Below are 23823 nucleotides of genomic sequence, written 5' to 3' on the forward strand. Positions count from 1 at the left end.
CAGCTGGCGTGCGAGTCCAGCTGAGGCTCGCGGGCGCTCACGTTGCTAGATTTCACTTGCGCGTGAACGTTTGACGGCGGCCGACGAGTCGACGCGCCGCAGCCCGTTCTGGTGCGCGCCGACAAGCAGCGGCGTGAACACGGAGACAAACATGCTTACCTGTCCTCGCTCCCTGGCGCTCCTCCATGTCGCCCCTGCCAACCTGCTTCCAAAACATGTAACCTACACCGCCTCCTCCCTGCCCCCTCTTTCGCTGCCGGCCGCTGGCCCTGACGGGCCGAGCCGTAATGCTTCGTGGCACCGCCTGGCCTCTCCTCCGTCTTCTCCGCCGTCGCCCCAGCACTTCTGCAGACCGTTCTTTTATTTTTTTTTAAATATATATATATATATTTTTTTTTTTTTGCTGATGCTGAGAATGAGATTCCAGGGCCTGGGATGGGGACGGAAGCGTTCGGAGATTGAAACGCAAGCGATGACAGCTATTTCTCTTGTCGTTTCGTGCCGACTGCAGGGCCGCGGCGTTGTCAGGCCGAAGCAACAGACAAGATTAACCCCAGAGGGCGAAGAGATGAAAACGCACAAATTGTGGCCTGTGGCTCATCTATGGCTGGTGGTCGGACTTCTTTTCATTTGCTTTTTTTCCGTCAAACACTCAGCGGCCCACTGCTTAGGTCAACAACCTTTTCATCCTGTCGTTGAACCCAGTTTTAGCTGCCGAGGTCTTAGAATCATGAACTGAAACTATCCAGAATACAGCGTTTCATAGAGTTAACTGTATTCCTAGAGGTTTTTCAACCTGAATGTATTTAATTAGGTTTTTATGTGATAGTTCAATAGTAGCAGTGTATAACTGTGAAGCTATGCGCTACTTTTTGTCTTTTCTTCTTCGTACAGCAGCTCAGGCTGAATAATGAGTGTTTGTGAACGGAACATTTCAAGTCAGATTCTCAGGACTTTGGACTGGGCAACGAATAAGTAATGATATATATCGCTATAGAGACGTGATCGATATCATTAGAGAATGCATCTGACAAAATGTTCAATAATTTCACTGAACTCCCAGCTAGAACCGTACAGCATTCTGGGAGATGTAGGCAGAGTAAGAAAAGGACATTTTATTTATATAGCACATTTGCAGCAACAAGGCTGTTCAAAGTGCTTCACATGAATTAGAAGGAAAGTTACTTGTTGTTTTCTAATGCAACTTTAAAAGTTGCATTAGAAGTGCCAACTTTGCATTAAAGTGTCATTTACAAAATAATCCAAAGTTGGCACTTTTAATGGACTTTTAATTCAGCTTCTAAAGCAACTTTGAATTAAAAGTGTCACTATTGACCAATCGACACTTCATCAGAACAGTCGTAAACATTCATAAAGACTCCTTCATGTTCATGACAGATGTTATGTCATGTTTATGACAGTGTCTTCTCAGTCGTATGCAGACCCTGTCAAATAAAGTCTTACCCAAACCACAAACTAACTTTTGTATTTTTTATTTGTTGATTTTTGTGGCCAACCAGTAGTTTAAATTTGCCGGTTTTGCTCTAAGTATTTGCTGTAGCTTCTGCACGGCTGGTAGCAGAACATGGCTTCCTTCAGATGGGCGGAGTGCTTGTGCAGCCTGTCGGTTCAGAACAGCCAGGTAAAGATCTACTCTTCCGATTTAGTCGTCCATAACGTGACTAACTGTGAAAAAGTTGAAGGCGCGCTAAATGACGCACATTTCTGTTTGACGTGTTTTTTGATTCTTCGTTTGCAGTGATGTTAAGATTTAAAATGTTGTTTCTTTGTCCTCCCCTACCAACTCATCTATCAGTTGTTTTAATCCAAGCATAGAAGTTCAGATGAAATCCCAAAATGGATGTGGAGCTTCTTTTATTAGTTTCGGATAGCAGGTGCAGTCGCTAGCTTTGCCTTCGGGGGGTTTGCAAGGGTTGCACCAGCAGAATTTGTATCCTTTGGTTACATTGTGTGAAAAGTTTGGTCTCCCACAAAAAAAAAAAGGGGGGGGGAGGAAAGTTCCTTGCGATCCTTCTTTACATGCACGATCTTTGATTTCTGACTATGTAAGATCAAATTGAGCTGCAAGTGTGCTCCCTCTCCGCCTTTCATGCCGCTTCAATCTCACGGCATGAAAAAACAAAGAAGGCAAAGACTGAGGGAAATCTGAAGCGTTCTGCCACTCAACATCCCCCAATCCCAAACAACGGCGTCTCACTGCCACTACAAATACATTAGAAATCAATTATTTATGGAACGGAGTCAGGGCCGCTTTAATCTTTTCCTTTTATCCAATTAAATTGTCTAACCATTCTAAGCCTCTGTAGCTCACAGGGAATGCGCTTCTTTAAAAAAAAAAAAGAGAGGAGAAAAGAAGAAAAGATTCTTCTCTTCAGTCCTCCTTTTGACTTTCGATGTAACAGAGAAGAGACACTTCTGAGGCTTGAAGAATGAAAGCAAAGAAAGTGAGTAAAGTGTAAATGAACGCCCCTCCTCCCCCCGTTCCTCATCCCACCCGTCGCCATCGCGTTGGTTCTACAGGAAATATTTGAAGTTTTCATATGAAGACTCTGGTTCCACTCCCCGCGCAAAAAAAGAAAAAAAAAAAGGGGACGCAGGGGGAGCGCCGGGGCTTTTTCATGATTCCTTTATGCCCGGCTGAAATAGTTCGAAAGTATTTGGGATGAACTCCACGGGGGTAAATACGGGGAGTTGCTTCACTCGCTGTCCTGTATTATTCAACGAGCCAATTGAAGTCGTGTCTCCAAATTGAAAAAGCTTATTTCCAACACAGGCGTATGAAATAATTGATGTGAGGAATGGTTAAAAAAAAAAAAAAAAAGCGCTCCTCCCTGTTATCAGATAGAGAGGCTTTCAGAAACAACACAGAGACTCTGAAACCATTTACGCTTTGTGGGGGGGGGGAAATGTCGCGGGCGACTTTACGGGAGTGGCGGCGGATTTGTTGGGAGTTATGTTAAAGAAATAGAAAATCTGGTTTTTCTCCTTTTTTTTAAATACAGTTTTAAAATCTGTTCCATGTACTGTTTCCCTCTTTTACGTAACAGGACAAATATGTTAAGAGAACAGTTTTAACCTTCAGCAACACGTGTCACGTTACTGAAGAAGTTCAGTGACTCGTTATGTCATTTCTTTACCAATGATTAGAATTATTAATTAATTAATTAATTATTAATTATTAAATAAGCTATTTAGTTTAGCCCCAAATTTGAATGAAATGAGATCAGTGCAAAGGAACAAAATATTGCCAAGTATTTTTGTTCTAGTTTTTAGTGCTTGAAGTAAGACAGAACTGATTTACAAGTAACTTTTCAGCAAGTTAATGAACCTTGTTTAAAGTCAATCATTGCTTCATATTGATGAAAAAGTACTGGTTCTGTTGGCCGATTATTTCAAAAAGATATTTATAGATAATTATACTAGTTTGTTTTCATCAATATTAAGGAATTACTGACTTAAAAAAAAGCTTCCGTATCTTCCTGAAAGTTACTAGTAAGTTAGTTTAGTTTTTTTATTTCAGTTCAAAGTGCTTTGCATTGTGAAAACATAAAGGACATTATAACACATTGTGCAGTCAACAGTTGTGAAAACCAATAACATTATATTTTACTAAATTCCTTCATTAAAATCACCAATTAACATAAAAAATGTTGGTCAAATGTTCCATTTATTATGGTACAAAAACAACTCTACACGGGTGGATTTTTAAAGAAACACCGTGTTTCAGCTGTTTTGCAGTTTTCTGGAAGTTTGTTACAGATTTGAGATGCTTAGAGGCTGAATGCTGCTTCTCCATGTTTGGTTCTGATTCTTAGGATGTAGAGCAGAACCAGAAGACCTGAGAGGTGTGGAAGGTTACTACAACAGCAGATCTTTATTGTGGTGCTAAACCGCTCGGTGATTTATAAACTACCAGCAGTATTTTAAAGTCTATCCTCTGAGCTACAGGGAGCCAGTGTAAAGACTTTAGAACTGGCTCTGTCTTCCTGGTTTTAGTCAGAACACCAGCAGCAGCGTTCTGGTTCAGCTGCAGCTGGAGGATTGACTTTTCTTTGACTTTGAAGACCGTGTTGCAACAAAAAATAAACAAAGTCCTTTAATCCTAGAAATGTTCGGTGGGTTATAGAAGGCAGATTTTGTAACCGTCTTTATGCGACTCTGAACGTTCACACCCATATCTGAGGTCTGATCTCTAGTTTCCAGCTGTCAACTGAAGCTGTGCTCTGACTCTAGATCATCTTTAGGTCCAAAGATAATAACTTCAGTTCTTTTTCTGTTCAGTTGGGGAAAGTTTAGGCACATCATTGATTTCTTCTAAGTATCTGTTGAGTGCATCGATGGCTTTAGAGTCACCTGCTGACAATGTGATGTAGAGCTGTGCATCATCTGCGTAGCTACACTAACTAAACTTATTTCCTGTTATAACCCGAGTCAGCAGTCAAAGGCCCCTCTGTGTGCTACAAACCATGCGAAAGGTATAAGCACTGAACTTTTCTATTGCCAGGAAGGGAGCTGTTGTAGAAGGTTATCAGCAGGGTTGCCAGTAAATTATACCACTTTTGTCTTAAACTGTGTTTTCATTTTCTCTCCTTTGTAATAAAGGTACAAATTGATAGTTGGATGTTTCTAAATTTGCCAATGCGAGACTATTGCTGCCGAATAAATAACATTTTGTCTGAAGACTTCCCTACACATCTTTACCAGGGTTGCTAACGAGTTTCTCCACATCTATAAGTTTGACTCTGTTCACTGGATTTCAGAGCCTCAGTAACATTGTCCTCCAAACAACAGAAGGAGCTTAATGTTTGTTAAGGAGAGCAGAGATCAGAGCAGTACAGTAGGTTGAAGGCCGGCCTCAGATCTGCTCCTGCTGCTGTGTGGGTGAACGCAGCGCGCCGTACAACACACGTCTCTGCTTCAGATCTCCTACACATATGTGGCGTTGCCTGGCGAATAGATTTTTTTATTATTATTATTTTTTTCCCCCCTTCCCTCTCTGTGATGTTAGGATATGTGTGAATACGTGCGGCAAAAACCGCGTACGTTTCACCCACAGCCGCGCGCCGGTATCTCCTCGGGCCCCTCGCGATCACAGACCGCCAAAAGGAAAAGGATTTCCGAGAGGTTTCCTGCTCGTTATTTAAAGTGGAAACCCTGTGGGACATGTTTGGCATTCTCATCCACTCACTGAAGATGGCCTGTGATCCGAAGCCACTAACAGGCTCGTCTCTCTCTCTCTTTCTCTCTCTCTCTTTAGCTTTCCCTCTCTCTCCATTTCTCTTTCCCTCTGGCTCTCTGAAGTGATTACCCTGCTTGTGATTCCACTGACACCCACATGTCCCCCGGAGACGTGCCTTCACTAGTTTGTTTAATCTGCCTCCCCGTACAGTAGGTAACGCAGCCGTAATTGAGGTGTGGATAGAGCTGCGGGAGCAGATGAAAACCGATTGCAGGCTTTATGAAAACTTGTCGGCGCGTCGGCTTCGGCGGGGATGGCAGTCGTTTCGAGATTAACACGCAAAAATGTGGCTATGATAAGAATTTCGAGAAGTTAAACGTCGGGCCTTTGTTTCGCAATTTCCCTCTCTTGTCTTTTCCTCCCCCCGGCGGCGAACGATGAGCCTCGTTAACAGTCAGATTTACAGATGTTCAGTATTCCAGTAATGCCTTCCTGTGAAGCTGCTGTTCTGCTCGTCCTTTTTTTTTTTTTTTTTTTTTGCAGATGCCTTTCTCCGTTTGCGGCGCGGCCCCCGTGATAAGATAATGACTTCTCTGAGATTAGCGCACTATTTGCGAGCCCTCGCAGTCGAGCAGATGTCTGATCTCGGCAGCACACGACGGAGCCCAAAAGTTGCGCTGATACCTGAGACGGATCCCGCTTTCCGCTCCGTTTGAATTCTTGATATGAAAAACAGCGAGTGGAAACTGTGGAGAAGAAGAAAAAAAAAAGAAAAGAAAAAGCAAAGCAAGCATCAGATACTCTATCTGCCCCCGGTTAGCGTCTCGCCTATGTCTGTAACGTGCCTGAACCGCTGCGTTCAGAACAGACGGAGCGTCAATCATCGGTCCAAATCAGCTTTGAGATTAAGCGAAATGCAGGGGGGAGGGAAAAAAAACCAATCCATTGAACTGAACTTGAATTAATTAAATATTACTGTATCATGCTTCCTCTGCGAGATTGCATCTGTCCTCAGATGTGTAAAAAAACATAAAACATTCTCAGATATCTTTTCAAACCCCATTATTTGGAGATACCAGTAATTAAATTGACAGTGTCATTAATTGGGTTGAAGATAACTTGCATTGAGTCGAGGACATCTTAAACTCAATTAAAGATATCTCCAACTCAATTAAAGATATCCAAATGCCATGTCCCGCAATATGCAATCAGGCTCTTTGTGGAGTAATAGTATCAGTTCACTTGTGCCCCTGTTACAAAGACTTCCTTGTACTTCTAAAGTTTTCTCCTTTTTTTATCGTTTAAAGCCTGACTTTTTCAGCAGATGTCACTCGTTAGTGACGTGTATGGTCTCTTTAATGTGCCATAATTATAGTATTTAATCCTTCCTTATCCAGTTGGTTTGAAATAGAAATGAAGATGAGGCACTTCTGACTTTAGGGAATGGATTTAAGGGGCAGCTTTAGTTTTTTGGGATGATGTAAAAGACTTTGAGCCGTCTTGTCTTAGACGTGTTGAACGTTTTGATTGACATGTAGTACAGTGGGAGTATAAATTTGGTTTGTTAGAGGTTGGTAGAACCTCAAAGATGGATTTCACAGTATCATCAGCATATGATGGAAGTTTTGACTACTTGTCTTGGACATTTAGAACTGCTCTTTGCCAATTCGTTTTCCCATTTCTTCTGCCATATGTCCATGTGTGACTATCGTTTAGTCCCGCGATAGTTTTCTTGGTCTAAATCCTTACTCACCACTGGGTGGAAAGTTTCTCAGAGTCGGTGTAGTGTGATGGTAATTATTTGGGGGAAAATGAGGAGAAAGATATCTGTGTTGCACATGGTCAGTCTGAAAAAGTTTCCTTAGTAGCGAGTTCAATGAGCTAAATGTGATTTGGCAGGCGGTAATGAAGCACATGTTGCTTTAAATGTGGGTATGTCACAATTCTTTGGCAGCTACTGAATGTCGCCTCCTCCTGAGAACTCCCTGTAGAGCAGTCATCAAAATGTCTTCTGTCCACACATGGCAGATGGGTCTATGGACAGACTGCTTCACGTTGACGGTCCTGTGGTCAGCGGGTCTCTCTCATCTTGAACATGTGTTAGATGGTCTCTGAAAACACACTCAGACTAGGCCTGGTTACACAAGCTGGAGTCTGACTATCTACATGTGAGGACTATTGATCCTGTTCAGGATTGAACAGCAACGTCTTTTCAGAGACCTAATCCAAATGTGACCATCAGTTTGGCAGTCCTGTCATCTTCATTATCTGTTTGATCCACTGAAGTTACAGATTATTGAGCAAATTTGAAGAGCTTCTGGTTTGCATTTCCACTTTTTGCCACATCAATCTGTTGCAGCTGGGAAAGTATTAGCTCTTACAGTCAGTCCATGCCTGATTACATTTTTTTTTCAGTCAGTTGTTTGTATATTCTGTAATTTGTTAAGCTAAATGTGTGTTTCTACCCAGAGGCAGCATAAAATACTTTCCCCCCAGGTTATATCTGTACTTTTTTATCAAACAACACCAATACCTCAAAATGCTTGTGCACCTCTTCTCGTTTTCCCTCTCGTACCTTGGGGTCAATCCCTATTACAAAAAGCATCAAGTCAAGCATTTTCTGTCAGAACCACCAGCTAATTGAGCTAGAGTCACATTTCACTATAGCATACATAAAAGTGGAATCTGTCTCCTGTATTTTTCTGAAGCCGAAAACATTCAATCAACTGTTTGGTTGACCGGTGCTCGGCCCTCCTCTCCGTCTTTGCCACCCAGGACGCTGTGCCAGCTGTGGGGAGAACGTGGTGGGCGAGGGTACTGGCTGCACCGCCATGGACCAGGTGTTCCACGTCAACTGCTTCATCTGCATGACCTGCAGCAAACCCTTGCGCGGAAAACCCTTCTACGCTGTGGACAAGAAGGCGTACTGTGAGCCCTGCTACATCGTAAGCTACATCCATTAATTACTCTTGCCTCACCGTGTCACACTCTTAATGGTTGATGTGTACTTTTTGGCTTTTTGTTGCAAGTTGTCTCAACCTTGTCTCTAAATCCCTTTTCAATATGATCCTCTACATGTCACAGGTTCAGTCACTCACAATATTTTAAACTTTAAGATAGGGATTATCAAACGCTTGCCAAGATTCACAAAACCATTTTCAGTGGTCAGCCAGTCATGGTGTTCTCACACTTATTATGAATCCTGTACATCTTGTCGTAAGCTGCATTTCCTTTTCAAATGTGCACAAATCTTTGTTGATATTCTGCTAATGTTATGCAATTGTAGTGTTTTCATTACATAAGAAATGAAATTAAAATTGCACATGATAAAACAATGAGTCATTCAAAAACAATGGCAGCGACGGATGTAGAGTTACATGAGAAATATTCATAACTCAGCCATGATGCTAGTGCTCATCATCTGTCAGCCAATCAGAGTAGACATCAGGCTTTGGAGCGACAAGGCCCATGAACGTGGGAGTGGCTACGCAGGCGGCGTTTTGGGGAAGTTTTACAGAAGACTTAGGGATTCAACATGTTCAAATGACAAAGCGTTTCATAAACTGTGATGCTGTGAGAGCTCTGGTGGAGCCGGCAGCACATTGTCCGAAAAACAAAAACAAACCATCATCATCCTGCTGCTTCCTGTCGTCTTCTTCATGGTTTTTGTCAATAGTAACATCCGGCCGTTCATAATGTGACTGCAAAAATATTGTTTCCATTGCGAAATACATATATTTAAATACGGCTGAAATAGCACCTCATCCTAGCGCAAAAATGTTTTATCAAAAAATGTGAGGTTTTTTGTTTGTTTGTTGTTTTGTTTTTTGTTTTTTTGTTTTTCAAAATTGTCATGTTTCCGATAAGCAAATTTATTTTCGGAATTTCAATTTGCACAGAAACTCAGCTATTGATGCCATCATGTCAACATGGACCGAATCTCTGGAGAATGTTTCTGACATCTTGTTGAATTGACAGTTCTGAAGGCGATGTGGGTCGAGCCTGTCCTCAGTGAGGTGTTCCTAATAATAAAGCCACAACTAGATCTTTGATGTTAATGTGTTTACATTAGGCAAGGTCCCATCACACCACCAGTCTCCATCCACTAGCCAAATTTGTTTTTTTTTCTGCAATTGTATCTCATTAAAACTGTTAAGTTTTTTTTATTATCATGTCTTTAAAATGCTTGATGGAATTTAGTCTGATAATGTGGAAGAGGCTGGAGAAAACTGCACCAGTTTGAGCAGCAGGAGACGTTTTGGGGTTTTTTTCTTCTCACATTTAACTTTTTTTAATAAGATGTACTAAAACAAACTCCACTCCCCTCAAACCAGAGGAACAATTTATTTAAAAAACTCCAAAAAACACAGGAAGTCCTCAAAAATGCAAGGGTTTATTCAAGAAACCTTGGCTACTAATTAAGTTGGGTTCACAGAGTAGGTTTCCCTGTAACCATGGAAACCGACCCAGCGTTTCTACCATCAGCAGGTCAGCAGTCTAACATTTGGTACCTGTTTTACATAATAGGCTTCAGCAAACACACACAGCCACACCGTACGCTTTTTATTCTGCCCTTTCGGATCAGACTTCTTCTGTCCCGGGTTATGATTCCGCATTTCACCTCACTTGCATTCAGAGATTGTTGAGTACAAAACTTTTACACTTTCTCACATGACTCCACAGGATAAAGCGTGATTTTCTGCAATCACTGCTGATCATGTTGGCTGTAAGTCTTCAGCAATATCTTTCCTCCACTTTTTGTCTAATCTGTATGACGACCCAAAGTTTACCAGAAAAGTCGTCTGCCCAGAAATCCCAGAAATTAGCATTATTTTTAATTTTCAGGGGTTTTTCTATTATTGTTATTATCATTCCACTTCAAATATATATGAGCAGTTTTCTTGTCAATGTGTTGCACAACAAATGTAAAAGTGCTTCCTTTGTCAGGAAAGACGCATCATCCGGTAAGACCACAGGGGAATCATTTAGCAGAAGTGCCCAGCCCTCCCCAGCAGCTGGAGCTGAGAGGGTTTGAGTTTCTCACGATCAGCCGTACATGGCAACAAGTTGACGAGGAAAAAATGGGTTGACAGCTTTAGAGAATTTTCCTTCGGCCATTTTGCAGGAGCACGACCTATTTCAGATCATTTTGTACACGTTTAGACCTTAACTTTACCTCCTTCCTTGTATTTTTTTTAAAGCCAGTCAGAAGTGGACTTGACGATGTGCTTTGAGTCACTGTCCTGTTGCTAAACTCAAATGAGCTTAAGGTCATGAATCAATGGCCACCTGGTCTCGTTCAGAGAGCTCAATTTGTCTGGACCCCGGACCATAACTATACCGCCACTGTGTTTAGCTCTTTTACTGAAAATCTTTTGATTTTGCACCAGATGTAACAGGATTCTCTCTCTCTCTCTCAACCTCCACTTTTATTTCGTCAGAATATTTTCTAAAATGACTTGAGAATAATTGAGACAGTTATTTGGCAAATGTGAGATGGGTCTTCGTGTTCTTCTTTGTCAGTAGTGGCTTTTCCTTGGACCTCCCCCATTAGTTGTTCCCATTATCTCCCTGATTGTTGAATTATGAAAACTAGGAATGCACCGATATTAGTTTTCTGGCCGATCTTGCAATTCCAATTTTGAACCAGTATTTTTTGTCTGAAAAGTCGTTAAATGTAGCATCAAAGTCGCTAAGTTGGCAGCAATAGGGAGACTTTTGGAGACTATTGCTAACTGCGCACATGCAGATGTGACCTGGTGGGTTGGTCTGTCAGTCAGCACTCTGTCATGGTAGAGCAAAAGGGGACCAGGGTTGCAGGAGCTGACTGGCCGTTTTCAGTCCAGAAACAACAGAAAACTCCAAAAAAACCAGCCCAACTTTCAACCTCGAATGAAATTCATGTTGATAGCTCTGACTGTAGTCAGTCCTGTGTCCAATATGTCATTGATTGGATTCAGACTTGTGACAATTCACAACATTTTAGGTCGTCCTATATTATATTCCTACCAGAACCAGAAGGGGCTGCTAACGACTTTACCCCTTGAACACAATGACCCTTGAGTTTTTTTGTGTCCTTGAATCGTGATGTTGCAGTGCTGTTTTACAACAACACTACATCGTGACACTTGATGAACCGATCACTAATCATTGATGATGTCACGGTCGACAAATTAATAAAAATAACTGTTAAGATAAGTGCAATAACACAGCATTTTAATAAAAGTTTTGTGCTTTTCTGCCACACAATGACAATTATTTCTACTATTTCGAAAAAATTTCCCTCTGAAAAGCAGCTCAGATTTTAACAACCCACCCCAAAGTAGTTTTTTTCCTGCCAAATGAGTTCAAAAGCACGAAGAGGACGCTCGCTGATTTTCAGGGATTTGAGGAGGTAGATAAGGCGGGTGGATAAGATCGATTTTACATGCAAGTATCAACCAATCGCTAATCACCCAAAATTGATCAACCCTTTCAGAATTTTTTAAAACATCGTCGTTTCTCATCTGTTCTTGGGTTTCTTGAGATCAAGGCAGGATTTCTTTGATCTACTTCATGTCGTGTGGAAGTGACTGTGCTCTGGCAGTAATCGGGCGAGGTGTGGGTAGTGACAGAGCTTAAAGTGCTGAAAATCACAGTAAATTCAGTAGACAGGTTTTCTGTAGGTTAGTTTGGAATGAAGTGTCTTATTACAGGAGCATCTCTGAACAAACTGCGGATTTATAGCAGACACGCTCAAAATTTTGAAGACTAATTAGTCGATGTGAGTACTTGTGAAAACACAGTTGTTCAGTGTTCTACAGAAAACGCCTTCATGTGCTGAAAAAGTCTGGACGGCGAGCCTCCTGACAGTCGGAGCCGAGGCAGGCCGTCTCGGAAGTCATCTCTCTTCGGGGGCACTCACTGTGATTGTGGTTGTCTCGTCTGGAGGTTCTCCAACACACGCACTAAAGAGGAATGGGATCATTTAAGAACTTTATTTATGCATTTCATCAGCATAAATGTTCTTCTGGCACTAGATCAAAAGGGTAGAGGAAATCTGAATTTCTTAATGAAAGTAATTTTTTCTTTTATTCCCGTCCTGAGGGCCGTGCGCCTCGGTTACGATTAGGGAGCGAATTCGAAGCCCTGAGCCTCAGAGGAGGAGTGTTGGAGTCCACTGGGCCAAAACTTCAAATTCCAGTCAGTCCAGGAATGTCTCAGACCACATTCAGCAAGGTGGTTTGGTTGTGATTATTTTAGATTTTCTAACTTTTGTCCCCCACAAAAAGCTGTATTCAGTTCAGTTGGTGAGCTGTTCTTAATTTGCCAAAGATGATTTTGTTTGGGGGAAACGGATTTCTGCTAACAGGTACGTAACAGGATACAACACTGAACCGATGTCCGTGAACTTAACTGGTAATTGATTAGGTTTATATATAGTAGTGCTTTCAATCGATTATAACATTTAATCAGATGAATCACACTCTAGCGCTGTGGTTAATCACTATGCCTAAGAAGGTTTTCAAAAGCCTAAGAAAATCTTTTATTGTCTCAAATCAAACATCTTGGTTTTTAATTTTAAAGAAGCTTTAAAAGAAATCATTTCAATTCAAACGTTAAGTTAGAAATAATAACTGTCAATTGGTTGTACTTCAGAGGAAGGATAATTCATTGTTGCTTCATGTACACATCACATTCATTTTATCCAAACTCTCATCAGAATTTTTTAAAGCGAAATTTGTTGCTGAACACACCTGCCTGACTGTCCTCGCTCATCTTATCACTTGAAAGAAACACAAGCTAAAAACCAGCGAGGATCTAGTAAACGTTTCTCCAACGATTCAAAATCCTCGCTCAAGAAACCGCTTGAACGCGTTGTCTTATAAACTGGAAGCTCATTTCCCACTTTTGGTTTTGGTCATGTGTTCTCTTCATGTGAAATAGATTTTCTTTCCAACAAGGCGTTGGCACCTTGTCACATTTGTTGTAGGACGTCTTCCTAGTGGACGAAGCGCCCCTGGTGGATGGAGTAGACTCCATCACTCTATTTGCCAGGAATTGAAGGAATATACTTTTCGCACATTGATTGCCGTCCAACAAAGAATACTGCCGTGTATCATAGCAGGCGAACAGCAGGGCGCTTATCTCGGCCTCCCCTTTACATACTCTGGTTGGGGGAACAATGGCAGCATTTGGAGCGGGTGAGCCGTATCTCTTCTGCAGCGTGATTTGCCTCGTTCAGACCGTTTGCCTAGATGTTACTGATTCCTTTTAGTAATATAGAGGAACTCTCCCACACCTGTTGTCGTCGTGGCTCTTCGCTTCCTGGTTTTTACAAGCTGCTATCTCTCTCTCTAGCCAACCTCAGTCACATCACTGGCCTTCACACCGCTGCGGCCTTCCCTCCACGCCGGACTTATCGGCGCCTATTTGAATACGCCTTGTCGCCGATAAACTCTACAAGCGTGCAATTAATGTCCCGTTTTGCATGGAGTGATTCAGAATTGTGGTAATGCGAGAGCATCGGCACGTCATTGTTTTTTTGTTTCCTCTCTCTTTGTCTCATGAACTTTTGCCTGAGGGATGGTGTCCCCCCCATCCCTATTGCTTCCACTTGCTTGGTATATAAACATATAATAGAACTGACAGACTGTGAGCACACACACACACACACACACACACACACACACACACACACACACCACCCTGCAAGGCGTCCATCAATGCAAACGACAAACGGAGCTTTCAGCTTTACTGCCACCACGTGTTTTCCAAGAAAGCTCTCCGGTGAAGTGGCTTCCAGTCGATTCAGAGCATCGCTGGCTACATAACGGATAAATCAGACGGCATCTGGGAGCTCGGAAAGCCGGATACCAGAGGAAGCCAGTGACAGAACAACTCACCGTACGGATCGTCCAGTCAGGACGCTTTGGTCCAAAAATGTTCATTCTAGACAGATGAGAAAAGGCAGTATTGATACAGAGAGCCAGTCCATTTAAGATTCAATATCCTGTAACTTCAAGGTGCGATAAAGTGAAATTTCTTTGAGTATTACACTGAAGTCTGTGGAAGAGGGTCAGGGTCACTGAGGGGAAAAAAGTTCAGAGTTTCTGAGAATTTTGAGGTTAAAGTCAGAATTTCAGACTTTTTTTTTTTGCAGAATTTTCACTTTTGATCTTAGAGGATCAAAGTCAGAATTGTGAGGAAAAAATCTGAATTGTGAAATCTTGTTGAATCTCATGTAAGAAAAATCATTCAGGCAATGGTAAAGATGAAAGGCCGTCCAATCCGGTACTCGCGAGTTGCACCCAATAAAACGACATTCTTACTTTACCTCCAAAACCAAAGCAGAACATCAGTGCTCTGTGTTCTTCCAGCTCTCACATCTTCATTTTAAAAGTCAAAATGTTCACAATTAGTGGGGATTATAAGAGTTAAGGCATCTATTAAGGACAGGAAGGAAGAGTAATTTTCTTTGTGCTCTCACTTTAGGAACCGTGCCTCTAACCATGAGAGCACATTAGTTAACAGAGCTGAAAGCATCTGGGACCCGTCACATATCTAATAGCCATGCTGGTCTTTGAAGAGGTTCAGCAGTGGGATTCAGTGTCACTGAGGTTAATTACGTACGCAGGTTACCATGCCTACTGTTCTCTGGATCATATCTGCCTCGTTACCACAGCAGCGCGTTACTTAAATGTCATATTTCCACTGCCAACTTTGGGTCTGCCGAGTTCTGGGTTCCTTCTTTTCAAAGCGTTCTTTAGCAACCATTTTATTTCAGACTCTGGTGATGAACAACGGTTTTGGGTCCTGTGTGATTCAGAATCGCCGTTTTGCCTTCCTGTTGATTCTCGTGCTGAGAAGCAGACCCTCCGGAGGGCAGTGGGTTTAGAGGTAAAGTAACAAAGCGAGCTTCATTCTTAAAGAAAACTAATGAAAGGATGTGCCGAGACAAAGAGCTTTATCTATTTCAGCCTCCTTTTTTTACCAAAATTTTGAGACCACCAAGGTCACGGACGTCATAAGTATAATAAAGCTCATTATCTTTATGGTATTTAAAATAAATTGGCTTTTCCATCCTGCTGTTGCAAAAGACAAGTACCTTGAACTAGTAGCCAGTAGGAAGCATGATTGCCTGATGAGCGTTTAACCCCGGCAGTGCTTGAGTGTCTTGGAAAGTCAGAACTCTTCCACTGTCTGTCTGTTTTCCCTCTTTCAATAGCTTCTCAATTTAACTAAGTCTGTTTGGTCTTTTACTTTAATGCGATTCAGAGAGACAACAGGGTTTTCTTTTTTTGAATCTATGTAACAAACTGAGTAAAAATCTTTGTAAGTATATATTAAGATGTATATTCAGAGTTGCAGCACTACAGCTCTCCTTTTAGTTTCTCCCTTTATGAGCATAAACTGCAAATCATCTGCATCCTCATTACCCTATCCATAACAACCTGCTCTGATCCTTTACCCCTCACACCGACTTCAATCCGCTCCAACCCACTCTCTCGTTTCCTCCTATGCCTGTCGTTTTGGATGACCTGGGGTACTTCACTTCATCTGTCTTTAACGTTTTTGCTCCCTGCATCTTCACTGTTCTCCTGAGCACCGCAACCCACCCAAAGTTAGTCGATTCCCGACCAGATGTGCTTTTATAGAATGCCAAATAAATGAAAAGATAAACTGTGAACTGCCTGTGAAGCCACTTCTGTTTCCCAGCTCTTCCCACAGACAGACTGCAGAGCTGATCTAATCTGGTACCAATCCGGCTAACTGCTGCTGCTGCCGCCTTGTCTGACTGCGTCAGATAACCACATCCCCTCATTTGAATACAAGAGATAGAAATGAATAGAGCTGTGAACAGCTCCCTGCCGCTGAGGTGAATGTAGTGTTTACAAGGTGTGACGGAATCAGTGTTACTAAACATAACGAATCATTTGCTGACTTCGTCATCGGAATACAACGTTGTCAAGCTGTTACAATCACAAACGATGTATTTTTAGAAAGATTTTCTGTGACTGACAAACAAAAGAATCAGGTAATTTAAAGAAAAGAAAGCAAGGATTTTCTACATTTTTACAAATACAATTTGACGAAATGAAATAAAAAACACAGCAACAAACTGTCTTTGAGTTGCTTATTTATTAATGATGAAGGCCTCAGAGAACATTAGTGAACAAATAGGATTATGAAGACCAAGGTATACAGCAGACAGGTCAGGGAGAACTTTGTGTATAAGTCTAAAAATCATTTTTCAGAGAATCAGCAAAGAGGCCCGTTTTAAACCTCCAGTAGCTACGGAGATCCACAGAAGAATCCGTCAACGAGGCAAATGTTACTTATGGACTTCATACATTTGTTCTTTAGGCAAAAAAACAATATTCTGCTCAGATGAAACCAAAACTGAACTTTTTAGCCAAAAGACAAAGACTTAGACTGCACATTTGCCTGAACGCAACATTCCCAAGTTGAAATACTGTGGTGCTAGCATCATGCTAGCCTAGTAAGAACCAGGCCATTGTTCTTTTCTGTTTGCTTCGTCCAGAGAGTCTGGACTCTCAGCTAGTGAGAAAGGATTTATTCCTGGAGACGAGGTGATGCTGGAAGGAAACTCTGTAAAAGCCCTCCTTTCTATATTTATTAAAATGTTCTTATAATTTAGAATACATTTGTAAATATTTCTATCATCTGATCGTTGCAGAACTTTCTAATGTAGCAATGGAAACAAAACTTTTGTGACAAAAGTGCTTTGGTTGCAGGACTGAGTTTGCTGTTTGGGCTGCGATGAGTGTACGGGGGGGTAGGATTGCGTGCCTGTGTTGGGGGTGGCTTCATCTCTTAGCAAGGTGGCGGAATGTCAACTCAAAAACCGAGCTCCCACGAGGGCAACATCATCAAATGATCCATGTATCAAAGGCACGTTCCCCAGGCGAACCAGGAGGGCCACAGACAGGGTGCCAGCTGTATTGGGGGCCTCTGGCGATCGATGTCCTTCACAATACAGGACAATTGACTCTAACTGAAACTAACAATTGGATATCCCCCAGAAACTCCCCCTCCAACCGCCGCTGTCATTGACGACGAGGACGTAGGAACCGACGAGTGTTTCGGAAAACATCCCGACTCTACTGGAATCCGCAGGAAGATACGAGTTGGAGAAAGTCTGTAATATAGCCGCGATATGCTACTAATCAGAAATGACTGCACGCCGCCCACACACCTGTCACGTCTCCATGATGGATATCCAGGTAGTCAGACCCCAGAAACCTCAGCCGGCGCCGGAGCGGTGCATTCAGGGCCCTCCGTGTGCTCGCCGTACAGGGCGAGAGGCCGCGGCAGGTACACACCTACACCGCTTGTACGCTCGTTCAGAGGTTCTGCTTTCTGCTGACTGTGTCATCAAATATTCATGGCTCTCTGCATTAGCTCGGCAAGTTCTAATTGAGTTCTGTATATTCAGACGTGATTAACTCGGTCTAATTCCTCAAAGGAGAGAGCCAATTAGATAGCACTCGCATGAATAGGGTTTCACATCTTCGTGTGTCTCCAGACTTGCCAAGACAATTACGTGCGTGTATAATTTGTGCTGTACAGTGGGTGTGAGCCCACAGAATTCAAGCAGGTCATTACTTTTTATTACTGACCCCGTGCTACAGGAAATGCAGCTGTCCTATCTATTACAGGCGAGTGAGGGAGAAGCACAGAGGGTGTTAGAATACACAAAGCAGTGCAGCCTTTTTCAGGGTTTTTCTTGCTGTTTTGCTCGGTTTTCTTCATCTCTGCACCAGATTCTCACAAAGCAAACTGCACTAAAATCAGACCATAGGGATTTTGACCTATTTTTGGAGTCAGGTCTCTGTTGACCTCTCTTTAGTCACAAACAGCAACTACATCTGATCAAGAAGAGGGATTTTTTTTCTTTATCAGAGAACTAAAAGATGTGACCTGAGAAATCATAACATATAACCTTAAGAACATCTAACTGAAGGAACGATGCTTTTACACTCAGTGATTGATGCTGCAGATTGTAAAAGCCAGCAGAAAGACACATTCCTCTAAATTGGACATACAAATCACTGAGTGACATAAAAAATTATTATGTATATAAATTGTTGCATATTGTATATGCAAATGTACTCAAATACCAGTAATAATGTATTAATGGATGATTTCTTCTTCTATTTTTTGAAGCCGCAAATATAAACTTTATACAATTGTAAGGTTCATATTGTGTCATTTTAAAAAAGCAAGATTAATATTATTATTATTATTTATTTAATAATTTATTTTGCAAAATATTAGGCACCCCTTACTAGGGATGCACCGATCTACTTTCTAAATTCCAATACCGATAGCTGGTCTGATACAGGAAAACAGAGTTGAATTGACATAAAATGTTTCTCCTTCATAAAACACAAACTGTATGAATTAAATATTTAGTTGATAAATCTCCACCAGTACAGCACGCTTAAATTACACCAAAAGCTTCACAAGTTTGTTCAGACATGTAAAAACAACTTTAATTTGTTCAGTCAGCGCCATCAGGTGTATAATAACTAATGTAAAATATAAATAAAGAAACCACCTTGGTCAAACATGCAAAAAAATAAACTGCAGCAAACCTTCTTTCAAATGGTTCAGAAAGGGCAATTGGGGCAATTAGGATACTTTACATCAGGGGTCTCAAACTCCAGTCCTCAAGGGCCGCAGTCCTGCAACTTTTAGATGTGCCTCTGCTGGGCCACACCTGAATAGAATAATTAGGTCATTAAGGCTCTGGAGAACTGATCTACACAAGGAGGAGGTGATTAAGATATTTCATTCCAGTGTTTTGTACCTGTGGCACATTTAAAACCTGCAGGACAGCGACCCTCGAGGACTGGAGTTTGACACCTGTGCTTTACACCTACTCTGAGATCCTTCAAACTGCCTTTAATTTGTTCAAATTATTTCAGAAGTTGAACCAAATTGAGTTTTGCAAAACACTTTAATAACTGCAAACCCATTGTTTTCGACAACAGACGTGAGCAGATTTAGGTAGCGGGTCGTCTTCTGTTTGCCTCCTGAAGTGTTTTTGTTGGTCCAACACCCCGAGCGGCCCTCGACAGGAGCAAGCAGGAGAGGAAAATCTCTGTGACCCACTGCTGACCCACCACAATGTCACTCCAACTCATGGCATGCGCGCGCTACTGCCGGGGTCTTTGTCAGTTTCTCTCTGTAACCAGAGCAGGAGACATTGCCCAAAGTCCAGAGGGGTCGCATTCTGCTGCGGAGCCTGAATTTAAGGCAGACAGGCAGGCCAACTCAGACAGAGAGAGAGAGGGAGAGAAGGATCTGGGTGGGGAGAGGGGGGCCCTGCTGCCACCTTTTTTATTTTGAAGAAAGGCCTGAGCAAGTCATGAGCTGCATGTCAACCCTGTCTCTCCACGTTGGATCTAGTTTGATGTTATCACGCAGCTAGAATAAGATGTCTGAGTGAACAAGTAAAGCACGCAGCAGAGCAGAAGCGCGGAATGCAAACATCACCGGACGTGTGCTGTTAGATTAGTTTGTCCGGACGGCTGTGAAAGAACTTCAAGTCGACGGAAAAAGGATCTCACTTGGCTGGGACTCCTGAGATGGCTCCAGGAAGGTTCTTTCACTTGGGAGGCTCTGGAAAGATGCAGCCCCATTCCTGCATGCGCTGGTCATCCATAAACCGGTGTGAATTTCTCACACTGACACAATGAGCCGAGCCGAGCGTGGCGGGCACACCACACTCGGAGATAAAACCGTTCCAGGTCAAAGACACCCAAACCTCGGATCGCTCGTCCGGACTGAGTGGCGTGTCACAAAGCCCTCCGTCCGCGACATCCGCAGCTGATGGTTTTAAGGTCACTGAGTCTTCAGAGTTAGCAAACCCTTAGTGGAATCGCTTTCCGCTGCATGACATGCTCACTCACACCCACACGTAAACAAAACAACATGCACACCTCGACTATGGGCAGCAGACAAGAAGATTCGAGTGGGTGATTTACATAACACGCTCGTCAAAAGACAAGATTTTGTAAAGGTGTCGAGGCCTGTTTGCGTGTCTCCATACGATCCTGACGCTTAGACACATCGCGGATGGATGAGTGGACTCGGGGTGTCGGAACCGCTCTCTGGAAAGCAATCAGATATAAAAGCTGTACGCCAAATGCCAGAGGCTGTGGATGTAAACACATCAGGACTCTCGGGTCAGAGTCGGGCTGCAAAACATCGATCTGGACCAGCTGAAACAATGCACTCCTAAACTTCTCCACCTCTATGGCCAGAGCAGACCCAGGATCAGGAAAGGGTGGTGCTCCCACAATACTTCCACAAATGTGTGGAGGTTTACAACCAGCTAAGCTTCCCTCAACCAAAAGCAAATTTCTGGCATTTTCCTCTGGCCAACACCGCTGCGATTTGGCTTCAGAACGCAGTAACACACCCTTTAACCCCTACATGTGATAAATCCTTCTCTGGCTCAGCGAGCGGACTAAAGGTGGCTCCCGAAATCTCTGTCCATTTGCTGCATTTTCTGCATTTCATGGGCTTTAGGCGAAATATCTCACAAGCTGCTTCTCACAGTTGGAAGTCGCTTTTGTTGGGGGGGGAAACCAAGAGTTCAATCTTAAAAGCATCATTAATGTTTGAAACTAAGAAACTATTTTGTCAGGTCTGCTTCTGAAAAATGCATTCACTTCAAATACTTAAAGGCATGCAAAAATATATTTCCTTAGTTCTGTTAGTTTCCTTCAGTGCTGGAGGACAGAGATGGAGTTATTCAGAGCTACTTATTGAAACTAAGCATAACTGAGGATGCATTTATTTTAAGGACAAAGGTTTTGAATGAAAAGTAAATGAATAGCATCAAAATTTCTACTGATGAGTAAATCACCACTAGATAGATGAAAGCATCTATCTAAGATGTCTTTACAAGTTCCTAAACAGGTTTTTTCTCCAGTGATCTTCCAGCTTTGTTTTGGTTAGCCTTAGCTAATGTGCTAATTCCAGTTTTAGCCAGTTTTAGCTAAACTAGAGGAGCCTTTGAATTTGGACTGCCGCTATGACATAACCAGCCTTCAAAATATGCGGCCCCTAAGTTGGACTCATCAGTAACTTAAACTAATCAACTGATTAGTGACAGATGAACATTTTAGCTGGTTTGAAAATATTTCTTTCTAGCGTTCTTAAGATTTCTGCAATTATTTGAAAAGCAAACTTGACATGACAGTGCATGTTACAGCAAGATAACTGTATTTATTTAATTGTAAAAAGGAAGGAAATGTATTTGAAAATTACATTTAGTATTTAGAATCTCATGTTAGCGAAGTTAGCATGACTAACTGTATGCATTTATTTCTGAGCTTTAAAAAAGACCAGCCAATGGTCAGTGCCTAAAAATAATCCAGGTCTGGTAACCGTTTGGTTTGACACATCTTTTTATATTTTCTATATTTCAAATTGTTCCTTACTATTGTAAATTTTATCATTACTTCACTGCTTTTCTAAATTTGTTGAATATTTCTCCGGTGTTTCCTACACAGCTGTTTCCATCAGTTCCTTGCTTTCTATAGTTGAATGATTTCTCTTTGTCTTTTAATTCCTGGTTGTTTTACCAGAATAACTTATTTTTCCATTTATTTGCTTTAATATCTGTCCTTTGACACTTTGTGGTACACTAAGCTGTATGAAAGATGTTCCACAAATGAAGTTTGATTGGCTGGTCTTAGCCGTTGAACAAAAAGATTTTCTGTTTCCAACCTTTGCCCAGTCGACTACTAGTTATCTACTTGTAGTTTAATGGTGACATGAATATATGTCTGTATAATTAGATTTTCTTATAATTTAGTGTCACTGTATTTATGCTGGCTTGAGCTGATTTCTGGAAGACTCGTAGAATTAGATTGTAGCCTGCAACAGCAAAAGTCGCCTCCTAATGTCCGAGGTTAGCGATGCAGACTAGCACGCTGAAGTGTCTCTTTAAAAAGAAAATTATTTACCCCAAATCCGGACTCCATCTCTTTGTTGCTGTTTCTGCTTTGAAGCATTTTCCTCTACCCTCTCTCCCCCGCTCCTCATCCTTTACAACGCCTGACAGGTTAATGAAACCACCTGTCATGTTGCAAGCTTCCACGCTTTGTAATTAGCCCGTGATGGTTTTTGGGAGAAAGGATTTCTTTTTTGTCCTCCTTGATTGGGCCACATTAAACAATACAACGGGAGAGAAGCTGCTTGTCAGGGTTTGTTAAATCAGCAGACACCTTCCCTTAGGAAGTAAGAGGGTCAGTGTTTTGACTCATAGTTCACCAAGGAGTCAGTATCCGTTGTTCACTCCAAAGAAAGGCCAAACAGCAGCAGCAGAGCTCCATCTTTCATCAGACCCTTGTTAGATATTACTGAGCTTCCTTCACTATGGTGTGGTTAATTCACACAGCCTGGCCTGGCGCTGACCGTCACATTCTTTCTGAACTTGACACACACACACACGCGCACACACACACGCATACACACGCAGTCAGATCATCTGTAAATTTGGACCACTCTGAAGTTGACCGTGCCAGTACAGGAATTGCGTGCGTTCTCGCCGCACTCCGGCCTCCCTTCAGCCCGACTTGGCCGCACGGAACAAAAAAAGGAACAGATAGGTGTAAAATCTGTGTGGATAGTGTTGGCAAGCGGCGTAATCTCAGCAATATGCTCCGTCACATTCCCAAGTGTTGACTTGTTCCTGCTGCAAGACATCTTTGGTTCAGGCCTGGGTTTTACCAGCGTTGACTGCTGCGGACTGTTTCTCTTTTTTTTTTTTTTTTCTGTTGCATTTCTGATCAGAGAGGAAGAGTGTGCGTTTTTATTTTAACCTCTGAATGAGTGTAGGTTTGTAAAATCATCAAAGCTTCTCTGTTTGAAGAGTCAATCACATTTTTCATCTTTTACCCCAGGATTATTGATTAATGAAGCTCTACTTCATGTAAAAACTGAATATATCAGGAATCTTTTTGATCTTAATAGGTCTAAGAGATGTAGCCAAACAAGCTACATCTGGCCAGTGCAGATTCCTGCTTGTCGTCTTTTCATAGGAAATTTATGACATAAATGAAAATGGATGTAGTCCAGGTTGTGGTCCGAGTTCATAATTACATATGTGCTTATACGCTGATAATGGTTAGTGTCAGATTTTTTGGTATTAGACCTTCTAGTCAAGAGAAAATGGGCAGATTTTGAAATCTAGCTGATTTATTGATGCTTCTCTAATAGGTCTACATGCAGAGCTCCCTTACAGATTTCTTCTCTTTTTTTGTTACATAGAATCATAGAAAGTAAATAAAAATGCAGTTTTTGAATAGTTTTAATAACTTTTTATTGAAATTATTTCATTAAAAAGTCAAGTCACAAATGACTCCTTTATTAACCCTTTCTCCTATAATGAGCTCCGCAGATGTGCAGTTCCACCGGCTGTCTGCTAATTGCTCCTGGCTAGTCTGAAGGAGCTGCATAGGGAAGGGTTGCTCTGTGAGGCGGAAGCTTGGAAGCTACTGTTCTGAGGAGGAGCTGTGTCTCGAAGGCGGAGCTTGGCCCACCCAGGAGTTTTGAAAAGCTGAATGGTTACCATGGGAGATTAGGACTTTTCACACATG

General features: G+C 42.0%; 1 protein-coding gene across 4 annotated transcripts in view; it reads left to right on the forward strand.

Annotated features, from left to right (window-relative positions):
• The window catches only part of LOC122838285 (LIM domain containing preferred translocation partner in lipoma), a 174433-nt gene that overhangs the window by 138846 nt on the left and 11764 nt on the right, over positions 1-23823 (forward strand). For all 4 annotated transcript variants that reach the window (XM_044128813.1, XM_044128814.1, XM_044128815.1 and 1 more), the window contains one exon: positions 7976-8145. In XM_044128813.1, coding sequence (XP_043984748.1) covers positions 7976-8145 — 170 coding nt within the window. The remainder of the gene's footprint in view (positions 1-7975; positions 8146-23823) is intronic.

This window comes from Gambusia affinis, linkage group LG10, assembly GCF_019740435.1.
Source record: "Gambusia affinis linkage group LG10, SWU_Gaff_1.0, whole genome shotgun sequence".
Taxonomy (NCBI): Eukaryota; Metazoa; Chordata; class Actinopteri; order Cyprinodontiformes; family Poeciliidae; genus Gambusia; species Gambusia affinis.